The sequence below is a fragment of the Ambystoma mexicanum genome, chromosome 1q (genome assembly GCF_040938575.1).
Source record: "Ambystoma mexicanum isolate Mex_15411 chromosome 1q, UKY_AmexF1_1, whole genome shotgun sequence".
Classification (NCBI taxonomy): Eukaryota; Metazoa; Chordata; class Amphibia; order Caudata; family Ambystomatidae; genus Ambystoma; species Ambystoma mexicanum.
Window position 1 is genome coordinate 1,473,114,970 of NC_090922.1, and position 26,132 is coordinate 1,473,141,101.

The 26,132-nt window shown below is 47.1% G+C and overlaps 1 protein-coding gene across 1 annotated transcript in view; it reads left to right on the forward strand.

Moving 5' to 3' along the window:
* The window catches only part of LOC138549910 (HORMA domain-containing protein 1-like), a 1,553,847-nt gene that overhangs the window by 61,118 nt on the left and 1,466,597 nt on the right, over nt 1–26,132 (forward strand). The window contains exon 5 of the mRNA XM_069642372.1: nt 3,765–3,828. Coding sequence (XP_069498473.1) covers nt 3,765–3,828 — 64 coding nt within the window. The remainder of the gene's footprint in view (nt 1–3,764; nt 3,829–26,132) is intronic.

A 26,132-nucleotide genomic window follows, 5' to 3' on the forward strand; every position in this document is an offset into this window, starting at 1 on the left:
GTGAGTTGACTCCCAACTCCATTCACAGAGGTCCTACCCCTAGGGAGTACCCACCACACACAACACCTGGGAAGGCTCCAGTCAGTTTTACAAGAGGCAGCCCCGGAGCCATATATGGTATTTCCACCCAACAGCCAGTCAGGGGGAAAGGGAACAACAGAAACAAATGGTGTTTCCACCCAAAAGCCATTCAGAAGGAAGGGACAGAGTCAGAACTTCCCAGGACTTTGGGAAACAGGGTACAAGGCAATAGAAACCAAGAGGACACAGTGGCCATCTTGCCTTTTTGTAGGAATCCATTTATTCCTATGGCAGGGCCTGGGTATCCCAACAATGGAGGACACTAAGAGCCACTTCCAAGACAGCATGTAGCTGCCACCAGCCCATATACTGCACTGTGGGCAACACACAGGTGCCCAAAAACACACATAAGGGGCACAAAGGGGCACCCGCACCCATGGGTGCCACATGGGTATCCTATGGGTGTTATTTACCAAAAGATAAAATGAAGAGCTGCACTGCCAGAGGTCCAGGCTGGACCTCAGAGGCAGGAAACATAAGGAACACACACACAGAGAATTGGCAAGACAAGGACTAGGAGGCCCTGTCCAACCATAAGGCATTTCCAGCATCAAATTGCCCTCATAGGAATCTTGGAGGGAGACATGCTCCAGATAGTCCTCTATGTATTTCCTCAGCTCCTCAAGTTCCTTCTCCGTAAGTGACTATATGTGGCAGTTTGGAAGGGGTTTGTCTGGTTGAACATTATTCTCACAATCAAAGGTGTGGTGAAGTGGTAAAGGAATCTGCTCCGGGTCCAAAAAGAGTATTTGGAATGCCGCATTTTTAGAAGGAAGGGTGTACCAGAGCTCTACGGGCCAGAGTCGCCTCTCCCAGGGGAATAGAGAAGGTTCCAACATGCTGCAGTGTGATTATATATGTGATTTATACACCCCAGCGCAGGAACAAGGCTCTGCCCTGTTAAACATAACATAACAGGCATATTTGTGAAGCGCACATGAATCAATCCAGAGATCCCCCGCACATGTGCACAGTCCCTAACATGATGATCCCCACGGGACAATTTTGCTTAGGTATCGGGCGCCTCGACTGTGGCCGTCCAGAATCCAGAGCACAGGCGCTTCCAAAGACCATTGTGAGTAGGCTTGCCATGTGCCCACAGTGGGCGGCATCTGTGAAATGTAGGCACCATGAAAGAAGGAAGGACAGGAACGGAAATGAGTCTAGTTTGGATAAAAGCAGGGTAAACAAAGGCAACCACGCCGCCTAATCTGGAGGGTGTGTTGTTCACGTACATCTTAAAAACCAAAAGCGAGTATCTGCCATAACAGTGAGTCCGGTCTCAGTTATGCTGAGGAAGTAAGGGTCAGAGTCAATAAGCAGGTTGTAAAAGCTGTTAACATGTTTTGAGGCTGCGGAAGCATTTGGAGTATCTACACTGAAGTGCATTCATGTGGATGTACGCTTGACGAGTGCAGGCAGAGATGACGGCATAGGGAAGCTAGTATTAGCAGTGATTCCAGGAGCAGTTGCAGCCGCAACTGGAACCACCCGGATAGGGGGTTTAGATGTTAAAAGGATTGGGCGGAAGCTGGGAGACAATTAGAGCGAGATCAGAGCGAGGAGGATGGGTATAAAACGATGAACGAGATGGAAGAGAAGAAGAAATCTAAGGCAAATATGTCCTTGTGCTTCACGTGCACCACAACAGTGTTGTAGATGTTGATGGCCATGTTCATGAGAGGGGTGGTATGCTTAACTTACCAGTGAACGCCACCACTGTTACTGGAGCAGTTGGTTGCACCCATAGGAAACTGAGTGCAGGTGTGTTTTGTGTCTGGAGCGGATACGGTGTGGCACTATTGTTGCAGACCCACTTCAAAGGTCTTTTCTTCATTTTGCCTCGCGCCGCCTGGGGGCGTAGTAAAGAATTTAAAAACCCATGCTCCCGCAGAGCGCGCAGAGTGCTGGAGTGTTTGGTGTTTGTTGCTCGGCGACTGGCAGTTAGCAGCTGATTGCTGCTGGCTCCGAAGGAAAGGGAGAGATATATTGTATATGCCTCTGATACCATTGATTCAAATTAATAATAGAATACCAAGTCTTCTGAACCTTTCATCACTACGACACCCAGAAGGCCATGGGTTCCATTTACTGGAAATAAGTAAAAGTCAACTACAAACATGGAAAGTTCACGTGGCCGGGAAAGTGAGGCTAAAGGGGTGTGTGCTTGCCTGCTCCAAAGGCAATACAGACTCTATCCGTGCTAAGAAGAGAGCCCACATTCTGGCATGGGTATCTGGAGCATCCAACAACAGACCTGGACTTTTCAAAACCTGCAGGGAACTAGCCAACCCTTCTACAGTATCCTCCTCCCCTACTCCCTCTCAGGCCCTCTGCAATGCACTTGCCACTCACTTCACCACCAAAATCCAGGACATCCTGAACAGCCTTGTTAAACACTTTCCCATCCCATCGCTCAGCACCTGGGCTCCCTTGGCCTCACCCCCTACCCCCCTCCTTCTCCTTCGCCCTTGTCTCACCTGATGATATCTTCAGGGGTGTCTGCTCCATGAAGATCTGTTCGAAACAGGCTTTCGCTTGCTGTTTGAGAACCATCAAGAACAACATTGGCTCTCTTCACCCTGCACTTGCTGATCTCTGTAACCACTCCTTTGTTACTGGTTATTTCCCCTCCGCCCTCAAGCACTCCCTTGAGCGCCACCTCCTTAAAAAAACGTCAGCAGACCCTACCTGTCCAGCCAACTACCACCCTATCTCCCTAAACCCATTCCTGGGGAAACTGCTGGAGAAGTTGGCTCTGTCCCAACTCAACTCTCACACTGAACTTGGATGGAGAAATTGAAACTTCATCAGGCAATGTCTGACTAGCTGAATGATGACGAATATCAAAAGGAAGACTTGCATTATCCGACAAAGGACGTTTTCACATTCAAGAAAGGGCCAATTCCTCCTGACTAGGGCAACATGTCATTCCACTAAATGACAACAAAAGCTGGACAGTTTTTTTGTTTACAGATCGCAGAAAAAGAAAATAAATGTTTCCATTAGGACTGCCACAAAAACCAAAGTATGTTGGTTTTGAAGATACCTGTCCAGAATACCCTTCCATCATCCTGGACACCGGCTTTGCCCTGCTTGTTAGATTATGAAGATGATAACTGGAAAAGGTGCAATCCTCATCAGTGAAAAAATATTTGAAGGCAAACTACTCTGCAGTGTATTGCATGGGCTCTTATCACATTTCCTGTTTCATGTTTTTATACCCAGACAAAAAAACACAGTCATCTTTCTCTTTTTATTTCTGCAATAGTGTAAAATAATAAAATAAGTGAGCTGTTAAATTGGCTTTGAAAGAAATTTCTCGTTGCAATACATTTCAGCAGCCCACTCATGTGCAGAGATAGCAACGTATTTAACATGATTCTATCTGGGAGGGAGAAGTAGGATGTCAAGTAAGTTACGTTATTTTGTAGATATTAAATACGGAAGCATTTTGCACATTTGGCATTTAGCTTGTAAGCCAGTGGGAACTCGTGTTAGGTGTGTTCTGAGAATGACTTTCACAAAACTGTCTCAGCATTCTGCACAAAATCTTGGTCCTGCATAAATGTTCCTGGCAAATAGGCCAAAACATGTGAAGTCCTTGAAGAAAGACAGTATGCTATAGTCATGCAATAATAACAAGCTCAAAACAGTCAACAGATGTTCTTGTTATTTCTTAGAACTTTGTCTTAAAATTCTTCGAGAAGACAGCAAGCACCCAAGGGCAGCAAAAATCGTGAAATGGTAAGTAATGTCTTGAGAAAAATAATTAGTTTTTGTACTTTCAAAATAATCTGTTCCATTCATTGTTGCGCACCTGCCCTCCCTCAAAGCAGCCCACCATGCCACAACCCGCCTCATTACAGGCGCCTGGAAAATGTATCTCACATTGTGCAAGCTTCAATGGCTCTCCCTCCATGCCAGGGTCTTAGTAGTCAAAACTGCAAGTATCACCTACAAGGCTCTAACAAATGGAACACCAACATACCTGTCAGCTAAACTCTGCATCTCTGAAGGTTCGCAGGCCTCACATAGCAAACCCATCAACATGTTGGAGTCAATGCTAGCCCGTAAAATGAAGACTTGCAAGAAGTTCTTCTCTTGCCACACCCGGCCAACTAAAACTCAATCCAGGAAGAGGCTTGAATTGTGACTCTTTTAACCATACCTGCCGGACCATTACTAATTCCACCCTTTCTCCACCAGCAGTACTTACTGCACTGCTGTATAAAATGCCAAGCCAAATGCAGGCACCATGCATTTGTAAAGATATTTGCTGCTCTCTATCTAGGTTCACGCTATAAGTAAAAAAGAAAATAAGATTGTAGTTCATGTACTTAAGAGAGCACGTTTATTTCAGCTAGCACTGGGATTTCACCTCATTTACATTGTGCAACATCATTTTGAGCTAGCATTGCCTTTACCCTTTTGCTATCTGAAAGTTTAATTTTACATTGCAGTAGGCACTAGAAGGGCCCTGAATATGAGTTCCTGAAATCCTGCAAATACTCCAAGCCACAACTGATTTAGAAATACAGATACACATGTCTGCTTCTTGATGCCACTTATACTGCTGTGTTGATATTATCAGATCACAGTTGATCAAGACCTTAAGTGGTGGCCAGAACTGATTATATTAAGTTCTAGATGTAGTACAAAATTCAAAGTTTATTTTTATACATAGTTCATGAATTTCAATTAGCAGTATCAAAATTTAAAAAGACATCATTTCAGAAACACATTATTTACTTTGTAGCCAGGACTCCATTCAACCTAGTTGCTTAGGCGTACCCTTTTGTAACCACATTCATACCTCAAACCACTGCAGACACTCTATAACAGCCTTTTGTTTTAATAAAGGCTTCACAACAACAAAACCATATTCTTATGCACCTTGTTTCTCTAGAGGTGTGTCTCTTGCTAAAAAAAACAAATAGTCGTCGACACATATTTCGGCCAGATTGAGCAAGCCATGTAACTGGGGCTCTTGATTGGGCCAGCCTTTTTCAGGACAATTAAGGGTACTCCTTATGCCTTTCTGGTTTTGTGGCTCCTTTCAAAAGTTAAACTGAGATGTAGGCCCGGGATACCCAGAAGTGTTGTTCTCTCCTGTTCAGGCGAATGTATCACTTGAATGAACACCCATTTGCAAATGGTGGGTAGATCTCAATCATCCATGTCTGCTTGATTGTGACTGTTGATAAACTGTAATAACTGCAGGATTCTGTGAGGGAGGCACGATAGACCACAAGTGGTGGCTATCTACTGTGAATATCTATATTACTGTTGTTTTGATTGATCTGAAGGGAGCCTTTGGGGTAAAAATCCTATTTCATCCTGGCATCTCGATTGATATTCCTAAACACTGAATATCTCTGTCATTTGCATAATCATAGAAACATTTAAGAATGAAGCAATTGGAGAGAACTCTACTCATAAATATAACATTTGTAAAGTAGAATTGTATGTTTTATTTGGAATCCTGTTAAACTTGTTTTCTTGTGAGAAGCTTATGTAAACTTTAATTTTGAGATCGCCATGAACTGGATAGTCCCAGCCCCTTTGATGAGTAGCAATTACCCTTGAGATGGATGCGGATGCAGATTTCTATTCATACATCAATAATCGAAACGACTCAGGTAATTGCCAAAAGGAAGACTGTTTTAATATCAATTATCTAAAACAGGGAGCATAACGAACATCAATGAACTTGCTCGTTCCACTTACTCAAATATTCGAGTGGATTGTGTCCTCCAACGTATTCCTCATCTTTGATGTGTTCCATCCAGCTTCAGCTGCTTCGGAAAATATTTTCGGCAGAGGGCGCCGTGCGTCGATGTCGTCGAGTCGATGGTACCTCGAAGGCCTCCGTCGAGGGTGACGTCATCGGGTGTATAAGTAGCATGCGCGGCGCCCGTAGGCCTCAGTTCCGTTTTTCCGCAGTGTACGTTGCTTCGGAGATTTGGCGCGCCTCGAGTTCTGTGAAGAAAGAATAAATAACGAATATGTCTTCGTCATCGCCGCCGACCACGACCCCGAAATCGGGTTTCAAGAAATGCAGATTGTGCGGCTCAAACATTTCGATCACCGTTCTGCACCGAGAGTGCTTATGGTGTCTTGGAGAAGGCCACGACATGGAGGCCTGTATGAAGTGTCAGGTGATGACGGGGAAAGCCTTGCGAGAGAGGAGGGGAAAACTGCAGGTAGGTCGTATGTCCGACCGAAAAGCTTCTAGCGTCGAGTCGAAGTCCCGTGAGGAGAAATCTCCTCGACGCGAAAGGCATTGGTCCAGGTCCCGAAGCGATTCCCATTGCTCGTCGTCTCCGATGAAAAAAATCGAAGAAACAACACCACAGGTCCCCCTCCACTTCGGATGAATTACCAAAAAGGATATAATGTCCCACAAAACATTCATCATCTGAAGAGTTGGAAGCATTTAGAGTAAAAATGATGCAGGTGTTCGCAAACCGAAGCCTCAGTCCGCGCCTTCCTCGGAAGCCGGCCGGGAGCGTTATCGCTCCGACACTCGCATGCCCTCGAGCCCGGGTGATCGAAGGAGGAAGGATAGTGAACCTTCTAGGACGCCGAGCGAAAAAGATTGCTTGAGTCGAGTCGACCGCTCGAGGTCACCAACGCCGTCCGAGACCGAACATACCTCGAAGGCAAGTCGTCGAAGAGTGCCTCAACGCCCTCGAAGCTGATGCCGTCGAAGTCGGGTACTACGTCGACGTTATCGACACCTTTGTCGACGTCGATACCGAAGCCCTCGACGCCGAAACTTCCAGCTCGACAAGATCAGCTAGGAAGAGAGAAAGAAAAGGCTAAAACACCTATGTTGCATTCAGGACCCATTACCACTCCTCCTCTACCTCCTCCAGAGGTTTTCAAACCTCTACCTAGGAAGGAGTTTTTCAAATCCTTGACCTCAATTTTTGAGGAACAAGAAAAATCGGATTAGGAGAATGTACCTTTTGGGCTTGAATTTGGTACTCCAAATGTTCCTGAATGTCTGATTTCAGAGGAAAGCAGGATGAAGGATCTGGTTGAATCATTGCACAATGCAAGTGGTATTGATACGTCCCCAGAAAATGAATTTGGTAGACCAGAGCCAGGTGAACATGTCAAACCATCATACCGTCAGTTAATGACTAAGGTAGTAGATTATTTGGGCTAGGCCAGACCTACAGCCCAATTTGTCCAAGATGATTTTACAGACATACTGGACCATGGTCCTACTGAAGACCCAATTCTACCTTTCCATGTGGCCTTACAAAATAGGGTGGCCAAAAATTGGGAGACGCCGGATTCTATGCCTCCAGTGAATAAATTCCTTGCTTCAAAATACCGCCCTGCCAATAGCGACCCTGGCTATCTGTCTAAACATCCCACTCCCGAAAGTTTGGTCATACAGGTAGCCACAGCTTCTAACAAACATGCGTACCCGCCTATCCCTCCAGACAGGGACGATAAGCGTGTGGATGGCTGGGCACGGAAGGTATTTTCAGCTGGGAGCATGGCATTAAAATCAGCCATCTCCACTTGTGCCTTGGCAAAGTTTTCGTACACTCTGTGGGAGTTGATTTGCAATAGCGGCGGAGCACATACCAGAAGGGGAAGAAAGGGAAGGATTCCTAGCCATTATTAGAGATGGAAAGGAAGCTATGCAGGAATCCCTTGAATCTGGTTTGGACACTGTTGATAGTGTGAGCAGGTCCATGGCCACTAGCACAGTAATGCGTAGATTTGCATGGTTACAGAAGTCGGGTTTTGCACCAGACGTACAGAACCGTCTTCTGAACATGTCCTTTGGCGGGTCTCACCTTTTTGGCAGCAAGGATGACGAGAGCCTTGAGAGGTTGCAGACCTCAAAGGCAGCTGCCAAATCGTTGGGAGCTGCTATCAGGCAACCTCAGCCCTTTCGTGCGACAAATCAATCTTGGAGGGGACGATCCTATCGTTACTACTCCTCATATGGAAGAACGAGAGGAATGGCCAGACAAAGGGGCCAAAGAAAGGCCACTCGCGGTGGACGAGCAAAACGTGCAAAGCCAGCTCTAGCCATAGCCTCTTTGCCATCAGCGGCTGCAGCAACCGCCACAAAACCACTTTTTGGACTTGCATCACAAAACACCTGTAGGAGGCAGGCTGTCACAGCATCTGCAAGAATGGCGAGCCATTACTTCAGATGTTTGGGCACTAGAAATATCCGGCGGCGGCGACGGATCATCCATAGAATGAAGGGCTCTCGCAATCAGGCGTGGCTTATATGTCAGGGCCGGGAAGTTCTGATCATAGTCCAGCACCGGTGCCCAAATGTCCATAAATCGGTGGAGCAGTCCTGCTTTAGCTGCCGTGACCTTCTCAGCTATCAGAATGTCCCAGAGTTTGACCCAGCAAAGGGTCATCAAGGGTCCATCCGTGGATTTCCAAGTGCAGGCCACCGTGATTTTGGCTGCCAGCAAGAACTGGGATACTAGGGCTGCTCTCCTCCCTGATCTCAGGTATACGTCTGGTAGCAGAATCCCCAGGAGGACTTGCTCAGGCGTGAGTGGAATGGCCACCTGGGTGATGTCCTTTATAGTGGCTAGGCAGTCCATAACTCCTTTACTCTGGGGCAGGTCCACCACATATGAAAGTATGATCCTGGGAGGCCGCAGAGACGCCAGCAGTGAGGGTCCAGGGCCTGTTGCAAGTGATGGAGGCGGAGGGGGGGCCGTTAATACCATTGCAGGAGTAGTTTATGGGCGCACTCCCGGTTGTTGATGCAGCGGGATGCTGTGCGCATTCTGGACCAGATGTCCACCCACGTGTGGTCTTCGATGGCGTGCCCAAGGTCCATCTCCCATTGAGACATATAGGAGGTCTTGGAATGAAAGGGGTCATCTTGTAGCAGTCTACAGAGGGTTTAGATCTTTCCCCGGGCCGGCAGGTCGCTCACTATTAGCTCTATTGGAGTAAGGGGTCTTGTGGCCGCAGCCCGGGTCTGGGGGTGGGAGCACCAGTGCCTGAGTTGGGCGTAGGAGTATTTATCCGTCTCTGCTAGCTGGAATGCCAATTTACAGCGTTCAAAGGTTAGGGGTGAGTCCCCATCGAAGAGTTGCCCCAGGGTTTCAATACCTCCCGCGACCCAGTTCTTAAAGTTCCTTGGATGGGCTCCGGGGGGAGAAGGCTGGGTTGAGGAAGATTGGAGAGAGTGCACTCAGGTCTCCAGGAACGCCACAATGTCTGCGAGCCCTCTCCAAGCCTTTATTGATTGTTTCATGGCCGTCAGTACTCCCGGCCAGCTCCGGCGTAAGGTGGTGGGAAGAAACGTGCGAAAGCGTAGGGGGAGAAGGAGGCAGGATTGCTCAATCCCATGCCTGAAGGTGGGCCAGCTGCGCTGCAATTTGGTATTTTCGGAGGTCGGGAACCCAAATCCACCCAGTCTCGTGCTGGCCATCATCGATCTTTGCGGGATGCGTGCTTTCTTCGTCTTCCAGATGAAGGCAACCATCTTCCTTTGGAGCCGCTGTAGGGGGGGAAGCAGAATTAGGGCTGGGAGGGAGGCGCAGGCATAGAGGAAGCAAGGGAGTAGGTTCATTTTACATGTCGTGATGCGGCCCGACAGGGAGATTTCTTGAGATTGCCAGCGGGCCAAGTCCTTCTGTTCCTCGAAGAGCAGTGGAAAGTTAGCCTGATATACTTTCGTTGGGTGCGAGGGAATCTGGACCCCAAGGTATGGGATCGAGTAGGTGCTCCATTGGAACGGGCCTCGTTCCTCTAAGGTCTCTCGTTCGGCCGGGGTCAGGCCCACTCCGAGCGCCGCTGACTTTTGAAAATGAATGGAAAACCCTGATGCCCTCCCGAAGTCGTGGATTTCAGTCAGGGCCGCCCTCATGGAGCTTTCAATGTTCGTGATGGTCAACAGGACGTCGTCTGCGTAGAGGGCAACTTTATGTTGTTCGGAGCCGATCTTCGGGCTACTGATCCGGGGGTTTTTGCGAACTCGTAGAGACAGCGGCTCCATGGTCAGAGCAAAGAGCAGCAGGGATAATGGGCATCCCTGCCTCAACCCGCATGTGAGATGGATTGGATCCTATAGGCGGCCGTTGACTCTCAGCCTGGGGCTTGGTAGTTCGCGAAAACCATTTTCCCGAAGGTCAGACCAAAGCTGAAGGCCTCTAGAGTGAGGCTTAGGTAAGACCAGTCCACCTTGTCGAAGGCCTTGGTTGCGTCTAGGGCCAGTTGTTGGGAGTCCCGATTGGCGATCTCTATTAGGTCCAGTGCTCTGCGGATGTTATCTTTCATCGACCTGTGACTTATAAACCCTGTTTGGTCTGGGTCTATGATGCTCGGAAGGATAGGTGCGAGACGATTGGCCAGGATCTTAGAGTATATATTGGCATCCAAATTCAGCAGAGAGATGGGTCTATACGAACCGATTTCTTGAGGGTCCTTTCCAGGCTTGAGGATGAGGACTGTGATGGATTCCTGCATCGTTGGAGTGACCGTTCCAGTGGCCACGAATGAGTTGAAGAGGCGAGCCAGGGGGGCCACCAGTTGGGGCCGGAAGAGTTTGTAGAAACGGGTGGAAAATCCGTCCGGACCTGGGGCTCTAGATTTCAAGCTTTTGATAGCAGCCTCCACTTCCTCGGTGGTAATAGGCGCTTCAAGTTCTTCCCTGGCCGCCGAGGTCAGATGCGGGAGGGCCGCCTCTTGGATGTACGCGCGCTGCTCGGCCGGGTCCCTCGGGGCTGCCGTCATTACTTCCGAGTGGTGGGCGTAATTTCTCGTGGTCCACGTAGTGGATCGCCCCCGCGGGTCGCGGAGGCTCAAGATGGAGTTCCTGCTCTTCTCCCTGGCCAGCTTATTAAGCAGCAGTTTGTTGGCCTTATTGTTATGAACATAATACCATTGCTTAGTTCTAGTTAATAGGTTCGCAGTGGCATCAGCGTAATGCACTTTTGAGCATCTTCCTTGCCATTTGCAGGACCCTATAGGATTTGGGGGCCCAGCCCTTTCTTTTGTTGGTGGCTTCAGCTTCACGGACTTCGGCTTCCAGGGAAGCACGGGTCGCCTGCTTTCTTTTGTGGAATGCGGCGCCTTGGGTGATCAGTTCCCCTCTGAGCACTGCCTTCATGGCGTCCCAGCTGTTGGCCGGGGAAGTATCCTCGTCCCGGTTTTCTGCAAAGATGTTTTTTATTGCCCTGGCGATTGAGTCTCTCACTGCCATGTCCCGCAGAATAGGATCATATAGGCTCCACTGGCGACGAGGAGGGGGATCCGGGTCATGAGACCGCAGAGTTAGGGTGACTGGAGCGTGGTCCGAGAGAATCCGGGGGCTAATCACCACATCGTCCGTGAAGGTCAGGATCTGGGGGGAGGTCAGGAGTAGGTCGATCCAGGAGAAGGTGCGATGCATGTACGAGTAGAAAGTGAAATCTTTCTCATCCGGGACAATACCCTCTAGGAGTCCACAATGCTCAGCGTGCAGAACAGGTGGAGCAGGCCAGTTGCCAACTTCAAATCTCTGGATGTCGGGGGGTGGGATCTGTCCTTGAGGGGGTCCGGGAACCCGTTGAAGTCCCCTCCCATGACGACGTGCCCCTCGATGAATGGGAGGAGGGAGTCTTCTAGGTCTTGGCAGAAGCCTTCTTAAGGTGGTTCCGGAACCGGAGATGGTTTTAGAGTGGCAGAGAGGCTGTTCCAGAGGGAGGCCCCAGCCGAAGACAGAGATCTACCCCCAGCTCGTTTCTTTGAAAAACGACTGACCCTGAGGGAGTTGGAGGTAGAGGAGCGAAGAGCTCGAGATGGGAGGTATTTGCGGAGGGATAGCTGAAGGTATTTGGATCTAGGCCCCAGAAAGCCTTGTGGACAATGCAGAGGGTTTTGAATTTAATCCTTGCATCCACTGGGAGCCAATGGAGAGATTTCAGAGCTGGAGAGATACAATCCCAGGGCTTGAGGCCAAGGACAAGTCTCGCAGTCCTGTTCTGGTTTAGTTGCAGAGGGCGGAGAGTAGAGGCAGGTAGATTTAGAAAGAGGCTGTTACAATAGTCCAAGCTAGACAGAACCAGATCTTGGGATACCATGAGCTTCTTGGCGAAGGAGAGGAAAGCAGAGTACCCCTGAGGAGGTGCAGTCGGAAATTTGACTTTTTAGAGACCTCAGAGATGTGGGCGGAGAAGGAAAGGGTGCAGTCAAAGATGACCCCAGGGTTGCCTCGCAGGTCGGGGTAGGAGGTGGGCCAGGGAGGCCGGCCCGAGAGTGAGGGGAAAGGATGGTGAAGGTGTGCCGATGAGGAGGATCTCCATCTTGCTGGCATTCAGACAAAGATCATTGGCGGAACACCAATCTTGAATCGCAGTTAGGCAATCAGAGATTAGAGAGGGAGAGGAGGTGGCAGAGGGCAGCCTGAAAATGAGTTGAGTGTTGTCAGCGTAGCACTGGAAATTTGAGCAGAAAGTGGCAATGCAGTGGGCGAGAGTTGCCAGGTATTGGTTGAAAAGCCAGTGCGAGAGGTTAGACCCCTGGGGAACACCACAGGTAGAGAGGAAGATAGATGAAAGGAAGGATCCAAGTTGGACCTGGGAGGAGCAATGTTTGTTTGAATGCAGTCAAGCCAAAGTACAAAGTCAATACCCAAAAAGAAGAATGTTTGAATGGAGACAAGGCAAAGTACAAAGGCAAATCCCAATCCAATACTGGTGCATGAAATGCCAGTGTGGGGGAGAAGTTTGAACAAATGTTACAATAGAAAGATATACCAAGTACCACACAGTATATGCTATGTTGGTACAACTAAAGCACTGTGACACGCATAAGAAGTCTTGGCAGGCGGGTACACCTGGCAGTTGAAATTGTGTAAAGATTCCTGGCATGGGAGTATACCAGGGGATCTAAAAAGCAATAAAGATATGTCCTGGCAGCGGGTGCACCAGGCTGCTGAGACTGAATAAAGATTTGTGGCAGTGGAGTATACCAGGCAATCAGCTGAGTTAAAAGAATTTCTACAGAAAAACTGTTGCAGAATTGATTGGTTACACATTAACTTTGTAAATCCAGAAAAGACACAAAGAACTGTTCGTTAAAGAGAACATTTTGCCATCCTGTTTAAGAATCCAGGGGAAGGGGACCATCCTCTGGATTCAAGGGTCTTTACCTTGGAGAAAATGTTTGTTGGAGTCATTCTTATATTTTTAATTTTATTTGTATTTATTTTATTGTTTATTGGTATAGTGCTTATACACAGGTGAAGTGCTTCAAAGTGCTTCAAGGCTGAAAGGGAGCAAGGGAATACAGTAGTCATTCTTAGGCCTTGAGTTTCCGAATGATCTAACAAAAGGTAACAATCATTACTAGGGCTGACGTCATTTCTCCTAGTGCAAGTGCATGAGTGTTTCAGGCAAACCAAACTGGAGAGGGAAGAAACAGGGGGACAAGACAGAACATACTCATCCTACTAAAATCGGGTTATGCATTTGTACAGACAGACGTGGGAGGGAGAGGGCTGAGTGTGCCCAGTCCAGCAGGGCCCTGTGTTAAGTGCAGAGAGGTTACGCCTCTCGGAGCGTATGTTGAAAGTGCAGAAGTGTGGACATAGTGCAGAGACCCATAGGCAAGTGCAAAGACTGGTGGGTGGGCCTGAGACCTGTGAGGCTCTGAAGTTGAACCAGGTGACCAGTCAGTAAAAATTGATCAGATATAGGAAGGGAAGGGGGAGTGAGGCAGGAGAGAAAAAAGAGGAGGTTAGCAGGGGAGAGGGAAAGAGAAGGGGGAAGCAAAGGGGAAGGTCTTGAGGAGTTTCCGGAATTTAAGGAGCTCTGGCTCAAGGCAGAGAGAGGCAAGGAGGCTGTTCCAGAAGGAGGCAGCTGCAGAGGATAAAGATCTAGCCCCAAATCCTTTCTTAGAAAAACTACTCACCCGCAAGGAGTTGGAGGAAGATGAGCAGAGGGCTCTAGATTGTGAGTATTTAGGAAGACAGCATGGAAGATAGAGCGGGCCCTGGCCCGAGAAATCCTTGTAGACTATGCAGAGGGTCTTAAACTTTATCCTAGCAGCCAGGGGGAGCCAGTGAAGGGATTTCAGTGCCGAAGAGTTGCAGTCCCTGGGCTTGAGGCCAAGGATAAGTCGTGTGGTTCTGTTCTGGATAATGTGTAATGGACAGAGAGTAGAAGTTGGAAGATTGTTGCAATAGTCTGGCCTAGAGAAAACCAGGGCTGTGCAGACGGCGAGCCTTTGGAGGAAAGTCAGAAAAGGTAGAATCCCTCTGAGAAGGTGCAGTTGGTAGTGGGACTTTTTGGAGATGCCTGAGATGTGAGAAGAGAAGGAGTGAACGGAGTCGTAGATGACCCCGTTATGTTTTGCCTCACTAGTATGTGGAGGCGCAGGGCCAAGGGAGGCCGGCCCGTGAGAAATTGGGAAAGCGAGAGCAGGGGTCCCAATGAAGACGATCTCTGTCTTACAGGCATTGAGGCAGAGATCATTAGTAGCACACCAAGACTGAATTGCGGAAAGACAGTCAGGAATGAGTGAAGAGGAAGAAGAGGATGAGGGTAACCTGAAAGAGAGCTGTTTGTCTTCCGCATACCACTAAAAGTTGGAGGTGAAGGTAGAGATCCTGTGGGCCAGGGGGGCCATGTAGACATTGTAGAATCACAGGGATAGGTTAGATCCCTGGGGGACACCACAGGTAGAGAGAGAGTGATAGGGGAAAGAAAGGGCCCAAGTTCCACCTTGGAAGGACGGCCAGAGAGAAAGGAGGCAAGCCACGCCATGGCCCGATCTGTGATGCCCAGGGTATCACATAGATGGGAGATCAGGATTGTGTGCTTTACCGTGTCGAAGGCAGAAAGATATCGACAAGAATGAGACAAAGGGAGAGTTAGAGTCAAGACAGTTTAGAAAATGTTTTACCAACATCAAGTCTATTTCCTTGCACCCTTTATTGTTTTGTTTTTAGTGCGGCAGTCAGGATAGGACGTTTTGGACAGAAGGACGGCTTTTCATTTACTGACATCCTGACAGAGACAGATCCTTCGTTTTTTTGTTTCTAGGTAGGGAAATTCCTCTTTAGAGATATGGTCATAGAGGCCTTTTTCCAAGCCATTTCTTTTACTAAAATGTCTTTTTTGAAATTATGACTACCTTGTGTCTGCCTCTTATTTCTGTCCCCCTCACATATGGTGTCAGAATGGGATGCTGAACCAGTTGACACAAACTGGGAACCTACTAACAAAAACCTTCTCTCTGATGCAGGTTATCATCCAGCAGTTAGAGGAAGAACATTTGACACTTGACATTCATTCCTACAAAAATGTCCTAGGCATTAAATAAATGATCCTGGCAAGATTCACTTTTTCCATCCATCATCAAAAATGTATTTTTCATGGTTGAACATTGGTAGATACCTTTAATGTATCAGATTACAATATAAAACCCCACAGTAAATTAAGCTTAATAGTTAGAGCGCAGATAGACCTGCATTCAACCCCATTTACAGGTTTCAAACATAGTCTTAAGAGACCCGCCCAAGTACCAGTTAACCAGGAACTATTACCAGATCCTGATCCTCCACTAAGTTTAAGTGAACTTGCAGAGGTAGACCCATCTCCTGAGATAGAGGAAGAGGTATTTTCCTTCCTCGACAGCTAGAGACCTTGATACATCCCAGTTGGAATGAGAAAACAATTTTTCTTAAGGAAAAGATGCCGAAAGGAATATCAACATGGTGTTAAGCTACTTACCTGGCGCTGTGGAAGGGGGAGCCGGATGACTTCATTGCGGCTCTACACACACTGGAAAAGGCATCCCTCTTGGGTTCTTGGAGCACCTAACTCTGTGGGAGGCGCCATTGCTGGGGATCTGCGGAAGGGCTGCAAGCCACGTTCGGCTCTTCGCGCATGCGCAGTCCAACGTGTCTACGGGTTGCCGGGACAACCATTCCTGGCGTGCACTTAGCCTCACTGCCATACATCTGCCTATAAAGGCAGCATTGAGACAATGCTACGTGCGTCTCAACGCAGATTAGCCTTTGTCCATGTCCTCGCTCATGGGACTCGCTTTTTGTCAGTTCCTTGCCTCCTGAAACTCCGGGTCTCTGTTCCCTCCTGATCTTGTTTTTTTCCTCTTTTCCTTTCCTGGCTTGTCTTGCTCTTACTCCTTGCTTGGCACTCTATTGTCCATTACCTTTGATACTGAATTCCTTGCTTATTTATTTATTTAATGTATTTATTTTTGTATTTGTATAGCGCACAACAGCCCGTGGGCATCAAGGCACTGTTACATAGGTCAGTAAATTACTTTGTTATAGCGGTAAACATAACATGGAAGATGTACACAGTTTGTTCAGGTTACAGAGAACATGAGTACCCATGAGTAAGGAAAAACACCGGTACAACATAACATAGAAGATGTACATAGTTTGTTCGGTTGCAGAGAATATTGAGTACACATGTATAGGGAAAAAATGGGTGTGCAAAGGTTAGTCAAACAGCAGGGTTTTGAGGGCTTTGCAGAATGCAAGGTGTGACGGTTCATTTCTGAGGGTGAGTGGCAACGAATTCCATTGCCTGGCAGCAATGAAGGGGAAGCTAGCACCGCCTGCTTTGGCGTGTTTGACTATGGTGATAATGAATTGGTGGGAGTATGGTGTTCTGATGAGTCTGGACATGCCCGCCCTGTTTACCGAGGAGAGGTAGGGGGGGCAGTGTGAGTGATGCACTTGTGAGTGATGGCAAGGGTTTTGAATAAAAGCAGTTTTATGACGGCAAGCCACTGAACATTCCCGTCTTGCTGCCGAGATGTATTCTCTTTTGGGAATGTTGAGGGCAGCTCAGAGAGCGTTATTTTGGATTATTTGGCGTTTCTTTAGATTTCTAGATGATGTGCCAGCGTAAAGGACGTTACAATAGTCCAGTCTTGAGCCTATTGTCGCTCTGGCAATCGAGAGGCAGTTCTCGTTGGATAGGAATGGTTTGGCTGCATTAATAAGCTTAGTGGAATAAGCTGCTAATAAAGCACTCTTGGCACTGTATTGCCCAATATCTTGGATGCTGAACTCTATTAGGTATATTACTTTCCTGCATTATACCCGTTGCCTTGATCAGCCACTGCCCACCTTGACACCCAGTGGTATCCTGCGGCAGCCAGTAGCGTCCTGTGCTATAATTCATCCTTTACCGGTTGTATCCAGCAAACCATCATCTATCACGCAACGTCAAGAATAATCTTTTGGACTTCAGGATAGCGTTGGGCCTTCCCTGCCAGTGCCTTGCACTGTCCTTACGCCACGATAATCAGGGAAGGTCTGTGCCGTGGTGTGGGGAGTCTGTTTAGCCTTCCCCTGTGCCCTAGGGTAGCGTTGGATTGGTTTCCTGCGTCACAATGTCTTCTGGAGTCCTCACTACGGCATACTGGATTCCTCATCTCATCAACTTCACAGGAAAGCAGGTATGCAGCGCCAGCGAGACGCTTTGCATAACAGATTGTGACGCCTTACTCCTGCAATCATTGTAAGGTGCATTTCTGGTTTTTCCCTACTCATTTTGTTCAAGAAAAGGCTAAGATTGGATACATTTTAGGAAACCTTACCGGCAGTGCCCTGGCTTGGGCGGCTTCTTATGTGTCCACTAATAGTTCTATTCTTGACAATTTTGCTGAGTTTGAAAAGACCTTTATGGATGTGTTTCAATCACCCAACTTGGCTTCAGCGGCTCAGAATCGATTAATCAAAATAAAACAAGGAACCAGTGACATAGGGGGTCTTTGCAAGGTTGGAGGTAGCCATGCCACTATTTGCGGCATGGCTATCCCCATACCGCATACCGGGTCCGAGTTCCCTTAATGGGGAAATACCGGGCCATTCAAACCTTGGAGGACCCGGTATTTCCCCATTCAGGGAACCCATTCCCATTCGAGCCCCCTTAGGGCTCAATGGGAATGGGGACCATGCTAACAACGGGCCCGTTAATTACGGGCCCGCTGTTAGCATGCTGGTCCTTTAGCGCGTCCCTCCAGGGCGCCTGGTAAAACCAGGCACCCTTAGCGGGACCCGCTAAAGAACCTCATAATGTGTCGGTAAGGGTTTGACGGCTCTGGCACCTTTACCGGCGCTGTTAAACCCTTACCGCCAACCTTGTAATGACCCCCATAGTCACTTAAATCAGCTGATTTAGACATTTAGCCATGGACTCACAATGGCCAGAAGTGACTCAGATGAGTTTGTTCCATTGTGGTCTACGTGAAGAATATAAAGATTAATTGACACACATTCAAGAACCAGATGCTTTGCAGTCTTTACTTGATCGGGTGCTACTCATTGAACGTCGTCTTACGGAAAGAAGAGGGGAGGGACGCGGATCTGAATGCGTGGATATCAGACCTTCCCCAACCACCACAGTGCCAGTTTTACCCCTGGAATCTGGTCCAGACCCAATGCAGTTAGGCGATATCCGTGGACCTTTATCAGAGGCTGAAAAGAAGCGCTACAGGGCGATACGTTTGTATCTGTACTGTGGAGCTGCGGGACATTACCTAAACACTTGTCCTCTTCGGCTACCTAGGTCGTGGAAAAACTAGGAAGGCTTGTCGTCAAATGAGAATGCAATGGCAGGCCTCAATTCTGACTTAATCCTTCCGACCCATTCTAAGGAGTTCCTTCCGATGCAACCCGTTACTTTGTTGGTCCTTCAAGTATGGCTTTCTTGGGAGGAAAAGATGGTGGATACCCTGGCCTTAAGTGATTGTGGTGCCTCGGGCAATTACATTGACAACAATTTTGTTCTCAGGAACATAATCCTGCTTCAGGACAAAGAAACCTGCAACTCCTATAGGAGTTATTGACGGAACACCATTAACACCTGTTCGTGTTTCACAGCACACCAGGGAACTTATCCTTCAAACATATGGACATGTGGCACACATCTCTCTGGATATAATTAAAACACCCTTGTATCCCATTGTATTGGTTGCTTTTTCATAACCCCCACGTTAATTGAGAATCACAGACTTTAGTGTTTGTATCGACATGGTGTAGACAGTCCAGTAGTTGCCTTGAAACCACCACAGAATGTACAAATTCAACTACCTTGCAATCTAGTGATTCAAAACCTAAATTGTGGTCTTTGAGTACCATTCCGGCATAATATGAGGAGTACCTCTGATCCTGATGATATACCTCTGCCACTGCATAGGTCATATGACTGTGGGATTGACTCGCTTTCTGACAGGCCCATGTGGTAAGATCTATTCATTGACTCTTCCGGGACGTGAAGCTCTTCGCATATACATTGATGACAGTTTGAAGAAAGGATACATTGCACCTGCTGGGATTCCCTTGTTTTTTGTGAAGAAGAAAGAAGGAACATTGCTTCCTGGTATCGATTATCGTCAGCTCAACGATATGACCAGTAGAGATCGGTATCCCTTACCTTTAATACGTGACATCATGGAATCACTTCACATTGCAACGGATTTCACTAAACTGGATTTAAGGGGAGCTTACCATCTGGTCAGAATCCAGGCTGGAAAAAAATGAAAGACAACATTTCAAAATACCTTTGGGCCATTACGAATATAGTGTTATGCCATTCGGCCTGAGCAGTGCACCAGCCGTCTTCCAAAGGTTCATGGACCACATCTTTTCCGACTTACTTGGACTGACTGTCTGGATTTACCTGAATGACATTCTAATTTTATTTTCGACATCTATGAAGGAACATAACAATCATGTCAAGGCAGTACTACGTAGTTTGGCTGAACACCATCTCTACGCCAAGGTTGAAATATTTTTGTTTCATCAAACCCAGATGGAATTCCTTAGTTAGGTCATTAACAATACCAGAATACAGATGGAGTCCAGTAAAGTATGAGCAATTCTGCAGTGGAAGAAACCGTACGTTCAAAAGTCTTTACAATGGTTTTTGAGTTTTGTGAACTTTTACCGCTGTTACATACCACACTTTTCCCAGTTATCCGTTGAGCTAACTCGCCTGTTGAGCAGTAATGCTTTTGAGGAACTCAAGAAAGCCTTTAATGAGTGCACCTGTACTGAAACACCCCGATGAGACTTGGCCATTTATTGCGGAAGCAGACGCGTCCGACTCTGCAATTAGGTCAGTATTGTTACAACAGGATCCAATTACGCTTGTTGAACATCCCACAGGGTACTATTCTCGCAAGTTAACACAAAGTGAATAGAATTAAGCCTTTATCGAAAAGGACCTGTTGGCCATATAATCTGCCTTTGAAGAGCAGAGGCATCATCTCTTGAATGGGCATTTTTCAGTCGAGGTGAGCACCGACCACATAAATCTGCAGTATCTCCATTGCCTTCAATGTCGAAAAACCGGACAAGCACAATGGGCATTCTGGTGCAGAAAATAAGACGGCAGATGCTCTTTCCCAATCAGTAGGTGAAACAACAGTGGTAAAATCCTGTGACATCAGCTTGCTATCACCCAGCATTTCCTGTTCTCTCAACAACTACACTTGAGCACCATACTACAAGAGACCGTAAAAGATTCTAATCATCAATACCTGTTACAGAATCTGTGAGTTAGTGAACGGGATGGACTCTTGTTCTACATGGGCCAACTGTACTTACCTACCCAGATCCACCGTGAAGCCATACTCATGACGAAAGGATTAGCGGGCATCGTGGTACAAAGGCCACGAAAGAACATATCTCGTCAATTCTGGTGGGCGGGTTGGGCGTGCCAGGTGCAGGACTATTTGGCTTTGTGTCCAGACTGCGCTCAAATGAAGAATGATCGTAGGAGACCCATTGAATTGTTACCCCCACAGAAATTCCGCCTGACCCCAGGCATACTATTGCCACATACATTATCGTTGAGTTACCCCGTTCTAACGGCAACACATGAATCATGGTGCTGGTAGACTGCTTCACCAAGATGGTGCATTTCATTCCATTCCCTAAGATTCCAACTGCACTCCAGATGGCTCATTCCTTCTTTCATGAGATATATCGTCTCCACGGTTTGCCTGAGAAGATCCTCTCTGTCCTTGGTTCCGAATACATTTAGTTGTTTTGGACTCAGTTGTGCTGCCACATCGGAATAGGAGTTTGCTCTGAGTTTGGGCTATCACCCACAGACTAATGGCCAAACCGAGTGCCCCAACCAAACCCTGGAGACATATTAACGAAGCTATTTGAACGCCAAGATAACTGGTGTGACTACCTGGTTGCTGCTGAGGTGGCTTATAACAGTTATATGCATTCAGCAACTGGTTTGAGCCTGTTCTTCTGTTCTTCAGGCACACATTCGAATGTGCTACCCTGCTTTACAGCCAAGCCCAACGCTGTTCCTACTGCTGATTGAATGGTTTAACGTATCCAGATGCAACATCAACTGGTGTCGGACATGCTGGCACAGGGGTATATGAAGGTGCATGAGACAGTCGCCTGAACCAGATTATGCTGTTGGTGATCTGGTCTGGCTGTCCTGTCAAAATGTGTCTGTTTGCAACTCTCCCTCCAAATTGGCCCCTCTTTTTTCTGGTCCCTTTGTTTTGCAATGTTTGTCTTCTGTGGCTAACAGATTGGGTTTTCATTCCTCTTGGTGCATACACCCTGTCTTTCACACCTCCCTCCGGAAACCCTATAGTACTGATGTTCACGTCCTGCCCCCTTATTGCTCGATGGTGTCCTTGAGTTTGGGGTCCAAGAGATTTGTGATTCTCAAATTCGGCGTGGGGACCTTCAGTTCTTGGTTGACTGGTAGGTGTATTCTGCTTGTGATTAGACCCCTTTATAACAGTCATGCTCCGCGGCTGGTTCAGGAGTTGCTTTCTTCATCACCCTTTGAAACTTGGGGCCCGGGCCTTCCTGGAAGGGGGCATAGTGTTAAGCCACTTGCTTGGTGCTGTGGAGTGGGGAGTCGGATACCTTCCTGGCGACTCTACCCATGCTGGAAATGGCATCCTTCTCGAATTCTCAATGCACCGAATTTTGTGGGAGCGAAATCTGCGCATGCACGTGAAACCGCGTTCAACACTTCACGCATGGTCAGTCCAATGGTGTCTCTGGGTTACCAGGACAACCATTCTTAGCATCCACTTAGCCTCACTGCCATAGGACTGCCTATAAAGGCAGCGTTGAGACAGTGCTCTGCGCGCCTCAACACGGATTAGCTTTTGTCTGTGTCCTCGCTCCTGGAACTTACTTGTTATGTTAGTGTAATTTGTAGAGCGCACATATGCCCATGGGCATCATGGCTGACTACTTGTCAGTTCCTTGCCTCCCGAAACCCTGGGTCTCGTTCCCTCCTGATCTTGGGTTTTTTCCTCTTTTCCTTTCCTGGCTTGTCTTGCTCTTACTTCTTGCTTGGCACTCTATTGCCCATTACCTTTGATACTGAATTCCTGGCTTGTCACTGAGCTGAACTCGTTTAGGCATATTACTTTCCTGCATTTTGCCGGTGCCTTGATCAGCCACTGTCCACCTTAACACCGATTGGTATCCTGCAGCCGCCAGTAGCATCCTGTGGTATTATTTGTGCTTGGGTAACAAAATGAAAATTACACGAGATGACTTATTGGTGACCAGTGATTGTTCACAGAATAAAAATAAGGATCTAGTAGTGATAAATGGCAAGGGGAAAAGATCTGAAGTGACTGTGGCACTTCCTATTTCCTCGAATGGAAATTTAACAAATAACAAAACTAATAATGGGGATCTCATGGAACCTTTGTACTCCACTAGTCATATATTAATTCATGGTCCCGCATTAAGTAGGTCTTTATCTGAAATCAAGGTTAATAAGGGTCACTTATATACCGATGTGGAATCATTTGATAACAAGAGCAAACTCCCACCTGAGATTAATCAGTTCAAACAGTATCAATAGAACTTCTTCACTACAGTTCCCTCATATGGTGGTTACTGATATTCCGAAAGTAACTACTTTAAGAGATACAGTAATAAATTCAAATCCAACTAGACCTCAACAAAATAAACCTATTAGACAGTTTTTTATTGGGTTTGAGGGGGATGTAAAGGATTTGGCAGATAGCCACATTAATCGCTCCTTTATATTTTCCATGTTCTCAAAAATACCACAATTGAGAATGATAAAACCTGAAGATATTACAAGGGTTTCTTTGGCAAGAGCAAACAATTATAGGGCTGTTTGCTATCTCAGCTCTGAGGCCATAATGAAATTTATCTGGTTCAACCGTGAGGAAATAAAAAATGAGGGATTGATGCTGTATATTTTTGAATCTGAGGTGGAGGCCGTAGAGTTTTTAAAACCCCTGGGTAAGGAGGCGGAAAACCTCACAGAAGTAGGCAGAACTGGTACACAATCTGAAGTAGGTCCAGTAGGTGACATGTTGGAAATATTGAAATCAGTAGCCAACATAAAAGGATTACCAAGGTTGGAACCTATGCTCTCGGCGATTCTGTGTCCAAAAACATCTCTTCCTGTTACATAGCCAGTGTTAGGGAGAATTCCCTGTAAAGGCTAATTTCCCAAACGTAGTGAGTCCACCAGCAGCTTTGCTGGATTTTTGGGGTTTATTTTTCTCCTGCTAAGAGTGAGACTCTTTTACTCCCACTCTTAGACATGATTTGAGGTGTTCCTTTGTCTTTCATGTATTTTATGGGCTATCTGGTCTTTTACTCCATAGGGTTTCATGTGTTTTTGATGTGGGTTACACAGCACCCTCCGTGCCGTAACCCAGGGGTGTCGTAGCGACCCCCCCAAACATAGACTCCATACCCTGGGACTGACTACTGTCTCCCAGGGCATGTAAAGTCACCATTGGCTTTACTAGTCCCAAATTATGAACAGAAACCAGTACAAACCATCATATTGTGGACGTACTGGTCGGGGCAATTCGATTGCCCCGGGGTCTGTTGTTTGAGGGGGCACGTCTCCGCCCCCCCTGATCGAGTTTTGGCTGGTGGCAGTGGATACTACTTTTTATATTCGACCGCAAATATATCTCTATGGGATTTTCCCATTGTTCGAGGCTACCAACTTTAATTATTTAATTCCTATAGCCTCGAACATACCGCCGGTTTATTTATTTAATATTAATTCACCAGTTGGTATTTTTTGCCAGAACTCGATTCTAAAATGGCGTTTGTGTTCTCTTCTGTGACTCCAACCAAAGTTGAGCCCTTTGTTCCACTTTTTGGCGGGCTTCTCCACAGAAGCCTCCAAAAGTGGTGCCAGTATGTCTGGGTAACACAGGGGGTGTGGGAGGGGGTTTAGGCACCCTGGACTGAGTTGCCTTGGCAACTCAAGTCGCACTCTTGTGTGATTGGCCCAAGTGGTGAGCCGGCCGGCTCACCACTTAGCATGTTTGATTGACAGCTAGGCTGAATGAATGGTGGTTTGCTGCATAAAAGCAGGGCTTTGGGGACTGGAACTTGAGAAGTCGCCACAGGACCTAAGAATCCGAGGAGTGAGAAGCTGAGCTGACCTGCAACGACAACACCACCGGTGGAGCCCTGCTGAACCGTCTCACCACTTTTCCCGACGACAGAGGAGATCTCCAGTACGGAGAGTCTTCTTCCTTTGACTGGTGGGGATAACCAGTTTTGCCTTCTTTTCACCTTCCTGGAGCATCTCGTGGCCGCCTTGCCCGTGCCAAGCACCCTGGAAACCGGAATACCACGGTTTACCACTACCGCGAATAGAAGGGTAGTACCTTTTAACCAAAGAACTCCGCGGCTGGTTTCTTCCCTGGCAGTGCAACAACCTTCATCTTTCCTCCACGTCGAGGCCTCCTCTTCCTCTGGACGAAACACTGACTTGCACCCGCTGCCAGGAACAACTGCCCCCCCTGGAGCTTCCTTCCCACTTAAGGTACTGTGTCCCACCTGGCTTTCCTTGCGACAGATCGTTCGGGGTGACAGTAAAGCCTCGACTTTCTAACCTGGGCTGGCCTGGGACAACCTAGCTAACTTTTCCTGACTTTAATTTCATTCTTTGTGTGCGAACTATCTACAAGACTCTTTGGGCATAACCCCACTGTTTGAACCTGGACCCCTTCTGCTTGCTCTCTCCAAGAGTGGGCCTTGCAATTGACTTCCTTGCTCTCCAGTAGAATGCTGCCTATCCTGCCTTACTGTGGTTCTTTAAAAAGTATTGAAATTTGTGTGCTTCCATAACTCTGCCTTTTTCCCTCCCTTTTAAATAACTTATTAGAGTGCCATCTTATGTTAAGCGCTCACCTCTGTCTGAAAATAAGTAGTGTTTCTCATTAAGACTTGTCTAATAAGTAATTAGGGTTGTATATATATAGTAGTGACTGTGTGCTGAATTTACTTACCTCTTTGTGCTAGTGTAATTTACAAGTGTGTCTTTAAATAAATAATTATATACTTTTACACCAAAGCTCTGGTCAGTGTTTGCTTGTGCTACTGCATCTCTGTACCTATTGTGTATACTCTATATACTGCCTAACTCTTCGTGAGGGAAGTCTGACTGCTCAGCCACAGCTACCAAGTGAATCTGTGTGGTACAGACTGCTACCAAGTGGGTTTGCTGCCAAACACCTGTAGTCTTAAATCTTTTGCAGTGGTCCCTAAGGGAACTGCACAGGTTCTGCCTAACACTGGTGGCAGCGGTGGGATTTGTATTGAGTATACATTTTAGTGTGCTTATAGGTATCTTAGTGCAACTAACCACAAAGTTTAGCACTAAAGAAGTATTTTCTAAATCATGTCAACTATGGAAAGCTATAGTCAAGAGTCCCTTGCTACAAAAACTGCTGATTGTTTAAGAGTTCTCTGTAAGCATAAGAACCTCCTGACTAAGGGCAAGAAAATGGAGCTAATAGAAAGGTTGTTAGCAAACCAAAATCTGGATGGTGGTTCAGAGGAACCTATCACTCCAGCAACTGTAGATAACAGCAATGATATTGATATGAATGTTAGTATTGATAACTTTGATTCAGAAGCAGAAGAGGAGGTGGAAGATGTTAGAGTTGTCTCCCCTGGGCCTCTACCTGCCCTGCCAGTTGTACCTACTGGACCTTTATCAGGTCCCACACCTAATGTGCAATATATGGAACTAGAAAAAATGAAGCTTGAATTA